At 37.9% G+C, this 6305-nt stretch overlaps 1 protein-coding gene across 1 annotated transcript in view; it reads right to left on the reverse strand.

Annotated features, from left to right (window-relative positions):
* Positions 1 to 5352, reverse strand: part of LOC108248163 (desmoglein-4) — a 41564-nt gene extending 36212 nt beyond the window's left edge. Inside the window, exon 1 of the mRNA XM_017436741.3 lies at positions 5159 to 5352. Within this exon, the coding sequence (XP_017292230.1) occupies positions 5159 to 5215 (57 nt within the window). The 5' untranslated portion in view covers positions 5216 to 5352. The remainder of the gene's footprint in view (positions 1 to 5158) is intronic.
* Positions 5353 to 6305: the final 953 nt, after the last annotated feature.

Genomic DNA, 6305 nt, shown 5'->3' on the forward strand with positions numbered 1-6305 from the left:
CCATCAACGAATTTGATGATAATCCAGGTAACTGCCTGGTCCAAAGAGCAGAAATCCTGTTATCAAAAACCCAAATATGTAAGGAACCTCCACGTCAGTAGGTTCACAGAAATTGTATCAATTGCGTTGAGAAACCAGCTGATCAGATCCATATTCCTTAAATTTTTGGAAAATATGTAAAAAGAGGCTTTGAAAAAGTGGGTGGGGGGCACGAGGAGACAGAGAGAAAAGAAACACGTCCGGCTTCCACCAGGAGCAGAAAAAAAAAATGTGTGAAAGCATTCATTCTGCAGTGTGCTGTAAGCCTAACAGCTGTCAATCTCACATCAGAGAAGAGACCCAGCTCCGCTCTGTGTCCACAGTGATGCAAAAAGATATATGTGGCGCTCCCGCGCCCCCTCGAGCGTGTGCGGGAGCGCGATTGTTTTTGTGTGAGTCATGTTGTCATCTGATGACAGAGAGCTAAAGATGGAGAGGCAGAAAATGGAAGAGGCAGAAGGCTAAAGATGAAAAAAGCTTTTCAAAGTGGTTGAAAGACAGCAGGAAGTTCTGTCAGAGCATCAAAAGGAGGCCTGGAGATGTTCAGGTTAGCTAGTTACTAATAAATAACTGTTTACTGATCAGTATTCACAATATAACAGCTCATGTCAGAAAATAAAGGAACTTGCTTGTGTTATTTTGTTGTTCAGACAGTAATCATTTGTTGAACTTGATGGTGAATCATAAAGCAGATAAATTATAGAAGTTGGGAGTTTAAATGTCTCCTCTGGGATATAACTCTACAGAGCTTCTGTGATGAATCTGTTAAGTCTGATCAGATGAAGTGTCCAATCAGTAACTGATATCCAACAAGGATATCATTTAAAATTAAGATTTCATGTTTTTATATATGGTTTGACTGCTGTATTTTTTAAACCTCCTGAACACAAAGTTCATGTCATTCAGCTGTGATGATGGAGAGAAAGAATCAGGACAGACAATAAGGAGACAGGTTGGTCCAATATGAGCTGGAAGTGTAGGAACAGCCACTGAATACCAAAGGATTTATTTTTAAATATTGTTTATATTAAAAAAGTGCATTAGCAAGATGTGTAAGTTATATAAAGCTAATCAATAATACTTGTTTGACCATATGACTTAGAGGAGAAAAACACAAGTTAGGAATGAACGAGACAGACATGAGGTCAGTGATCAGCTGCTGTAGAGGAGAGCAGAGATGACATCAAGTAGGAATAATTCAGACATTGAGGCCACAAAAACCTAGTTTGCCCAGGAGGGTTTGAATTTCTGCTGACCACCACTGTGTCAGTTTGGGAAAAATAGTGCAGGCAGACATGTCAAGACCATCACCTGTAAGGATTTGGGTTTTGTTTTGTTTTTTCTTGAGTTTTCTTTTGTGTTTGGGATTGTTGTTTTCTTGTTTTGTCTTTGTGTTGTTGCTGCTGTTGTGTTCTGTCATTATTCACTTCTCTTCCGTTCATCTTGTCTTCTTACCACACCCATCTCCACCTGCTCGCAATTGTAATCACTCACCTGTTCCCACTTCCCATAATCATCCTCAGCTTTAAAACCTGGTCACTTTCTCCACTTCGCCGTTGGTTCATTGTCTCTGGTTTGTCTTTTGTCTCTTGTCTTCTGGTTCCCTTGCCTTGCCTCGTCTTTTTGTTGTGTTTATATTTTGGATTTTTGCTGTCAGCCTTTGTTTTTTGGTTATCTTTTATTTTAATAAATTAGTTATTTTTTTTAAATGAGTCTGCGCTCTGGGTTCATCACGCTCTCCACAGATCATGACATCACCACAGAGGAGAATGTGGACAAGAGAGGTAAAGATGGTGTTGATTAGGATGATGATGATGATGAGGGAGAGAAACAGAGAAGTGCAGAGGTGAGGGTTGGGGAAAGACCTTACTCAGAAGATCCATCTGAATGGCCTTCACCACAGGAAGTGGGGGACTCATTGAAGAAGTACATGGTGGAGAATGGCCCACAGAGATGTTCTGAAGGGCCATACCCCATATCGGGTATTATATGTTTTAAGTCCATGAATAAAAAAGATTTATTCACGTAAACAGGTAAAAAAAAAAAAGCGCAGGGGGGGGGTACTGTGTCTGCATACCCCTCAGAAAGTAGGTAGTTGCACCCCTGTGTGTCCACTTTGCAATTGAATCATTGGTGTTCAAAGCTGCTGCTGATACCATCCTGGATTACAAAGCGGGATGTAAATATAATGTAAATATAATTTTGAATGTATTGCTTTTCACTGACTCTGTAGTGCTGATATAAATCCCTGTGGTTCCAACCCCGGACAAAAGAGGAGGGTTGAATGTAGAGCTGGCAATTCCATGACAAAACTGTCTTTTGGTTCAATTTGATATTCTAACAAATTAATTTATGTAGTGTGGGTTCAGGCAAAACATTAAAGTTATGAAATGATTTCATAAAGTTAATTTGTAGTTCTAAACATATTTTGAGTGTTTTTTACTCATTTTTTGTCTTGCCACCATTAATATTCCTTTCTCCTACAGCCTGATCAATATCACCAAATATGCAAATTAGGTGATGACGTCATCTAACGACTTCTAGCAGCTCAAAATCTCCCTCCAAGCTCAGATCAAAACTTGAGAGCCTGAGGATGTGATGTGAAGACATTGCATTACATAATAGTTTAATTTTTGTATTCTTACAGTTTCACAATGATATGTTCTGGACGCATTGTAATTGTCAATGAAGATGAAGACAAACAAGTAAACCAATGTTGATTTACTACGTCTGAGTCAGTCAGTTCTTTCAATACCCAGGACACTCATTTAGCTATCCGTCATTGCACGTAGGTCTACATGTATGGGGATGGAATACAACTACTTCTGCATACATAGTGTCATTTTAAACATTCATATATCAGTATTCAGCTCAATTAGGTATGGTGTCCTATGCATTTTAGAATTTGTGACTTTTATACATTTAAAATTATTTAACTTTATTTCCAAAAGATTTTCTCCCAAGAAATATATTGAGATCTTTAAAACTACTTTAAAAGATTCTTCTCTTAGATCTACTTCTACACTCTGTATTTTTGTTTCTTATGCTATTTTTTGCTTTTAACAACTGTCTTGTTAATTTTAAACATAGCTATTGTCTTGTTGATTTTAGTTTTTAAGCTACAGTTGAACTCATTTTAGCTTTTAGCAATGGTTTTGCTAGTTTTAGCCATTAGCCTTTAATCATTGCTTTAACCTACTGTTTTGCTAATTTTAGGTATGTTTTGCTTAATTTACTTATTAGTTACTTTGGGTAACTATTGTTTTTAGCTATGTTTTTACTAATTTAGCTTTTAGCTCTTGTTTGATCATTTTAGCTTATATCTACTGTTTAGGTAATTTGAACTTTTAAATGCTGTTTGGCTTATTTTAGCCTTGGTAACAATTTTGCTGATTTGAGCTTTTTTTTTATTTGTTTTGCTGACTTCAGCTTCTGTCATGCTAGTTTAACTTAAACAATTTATTATTTAACAGATTTTAGCAAAATCATCTGTATTTTTGTAGAAATAGCATTTTTTGTGAAGGCATATACAGCATACTGCTACAATCATTTCTTTGCATTTAAACATGATAACTCACAGAAATATCATCTGGTCTCATCTATTTCTCATGGTTGATAATGGTACTGTTAATGGTAGTTTTATTGTCCCCAATGGGAAATTAGTTTACAGCATGTCCACATATCAAAACAACACATATAGTACACACACAAAAATTGTATGTCATAATTATTCTTTATGAAAAGAAACACCCCAGAAGAGGCCAGGTGTATTATCTGAAAGGTGGCAGTTCTTACTACCATCTTTGGTAATACAAGCCATAGTGCCCTGAGGAATGCAGTTGCTGCTTGACATGCTTATATGAAGGTAATTTTTAAGGTACACCTTTATTTGACAAAATTCACTTTTTGGATAGGTACATTTTTAACACAGGTTTGGAACAGGGTGTGCCTCAGATCAGAAGTTCCTTGTTTACGATTTTTTTTTTTAATATATTATTTTGGTAGATAATCTGTGCTGACATGACATGAAACGACTTTTCAGAAAGTGGTTGAGCAACTTTTTGTTTATCCTTCACTGCAGCAGAAACTTGCTGCAGGGGGAAAAACTTGACTGTGCACATTTTGTTAACACAGCATTAAATTAGTTAAACAATAGCTAAAAGATAAAATTTATATATATCCAGCAACTTTGCACAGCCATTGAACAGGAGTGGACCAACATCCCACAGGCCACAATCAACAATCTGACCAACTCTATGTGAAGGAGATGTGTTGCACTGCATGAGACAAATGGTGAGACAGATACTGACTGGTTTTCAGACCCTCCCACAATACAGTAAAAGTAAACTGCACATTTTAGTGTGGCCTTTTATTGTGGCCAGCCTAAGACACACCTGTGCAATAATCATGCTGTCTAATCCATCCTGTGAGGTGGATGGATTATCTCAGAAAAGGAGACATGCTCACAAACACAGATTTACAAAAAGTTGTGAACAAGAGAAAAAAGAGAGAAAAAAGCCTATTATGTACTGTTATAGGATTTTCAATTAACAAGGAGGACAACAGAGAGTTCTGTCTTTCAAGATTTTATTTAAGTTTTACAACTGAGAGTTCATTCAACTGACCAGAAGTGAGCAGAATGAAATCTGAAGCACACAACAGGTCACTCTTCCTTTATAGGCTTTTAGGCACAGCCTAGTAAATTTCCATACAGTCAGGAGGGGTCAGGGGGGAACAAAGGGCCAGATAGCTGACCAAAAGGGGAGGTAATAAAAAACACATGAAGTAACACAGACATTCTGGCACCCTACAGAGATTAGATTAAAGGCATTCTAAACTAAACTAAGTCACGGTGAATTGAATGCTCTGTTTTCTGCAGTCCATCAGAGGGTCACAAGCAGCAAGAATCATGAAACAGTTTTTGTTTTCCATTACAGTACATAGTGAAAGTCTTAGATCTTTGAGTTCAGCTCATGAAATATGGGAGCAAAAACATAGGGTTCATACAGTCAGTTAAACCTGATCAAACACAGTCTAATCCACTATAAATTGTTCCGTAACAGATTCTCTTTAAGTTTGCAACAAGTACTGATTTAAGTTGAATGTTATAAGTACTTACCGAAAACAGCACCATCAAAAGCAAGAGTTTCTCTTTTAAGAAATTAAACCAAGCCATAATCGCAGGTAAGCCGATGCATTCACCAGTCTGTTGTTTCTTATTGTATAAGCTTATAACTCTGAGGTAAATTGTCAAAAAAAAACAACTAAGATGGTGAGTCTTCAGTTTTACCCTCTTCCTTCACTCCTGCCACCACGCCTAGTTTTGTAAGCTCTCCCACATTTTTTTTTTTTTTTACTTCAACTGTCACATGCATTTCAAAAAGGTGTGTCTGTTGAACAGTTTTCAGTTCAGGTATGGCCTCAGGGCTGAACACCTGGAAAAGGACAAAACTATCAATCCATCATTGTACTACAGATTAGACCCAGGGGAAGCCACTCCCTGCCTGTATGGACTCCCCGAAATACACAAAAAAGGAACACCTCTCAGACCCATTGTCAGCAGCATACAATATTGCTAAACATCTTGCTGGTATTTTAGCTCCTCTTGTTGGGAACACACCCCATCACATAAATAACTCAGTTGACTTTGCCAACAAAATTCAACATATGAAGCTAGCTCCAAGAGAAACTCTGGTATCATTTGATGTTACTTCTCTTTTTACTTGCATACCTACATCAGAAGCAGTGGAAACTGTCAGAAAACGACTTTTACAAGACAAGGATTTAAACAACAGGACCAACTTCACTCCAGATCAGATCTGCACCCTGCTGGACCTCTGCCTTTCCACCACTTATTTCAAGTTTAATGACAGTTTTTACCGACAGAAGCATGGTTGCGCCATGGGATCTCCAGTGTCACCGATTGTGGCTAATCTCTACATGAAGGAAGTGGAGCAGAGAGCCCTGAACTCCTTTGAGGGAGCTACACCAAGCCATTGGTTCAGATATGTGGATGATACCTGGGTCAAAATCCAAGCTAAAGAAGTTGAAGCCTTCCCAGACACATCAACTCGGTCGACAACAACATCAAGTTTACCAGAGAAGATGCTGACGACAACAAGCTGCCTTTTTTGGACTGTCTGGTTCACATGGTAGGAGATGACAGTCTCAACATTGAAGTCTACAGAAAACCAACCCACACAGATCAGTACCTTCTGTTTGACTCTCACCACCCTCTGGAACACAAACTCTCTGTCATCAGAACA

The sequence above is a fragment of the Kryptolebias marmoratus genome, linkage group LG8, assembly GCF_001649575.2.
Source record: "Kryptolebias marmoratus isolate JLee-2015 linkage group LG8, ASM164957v2, whole genome shotgun sequence".
Classification (NCBI taxonomy): Eukaryota; Metazoa; Chordata; class Actinopteri; order Cyprinodontiformes; family Rivulidae; genus Kryptolebias; species Kryptolebias marmoratus.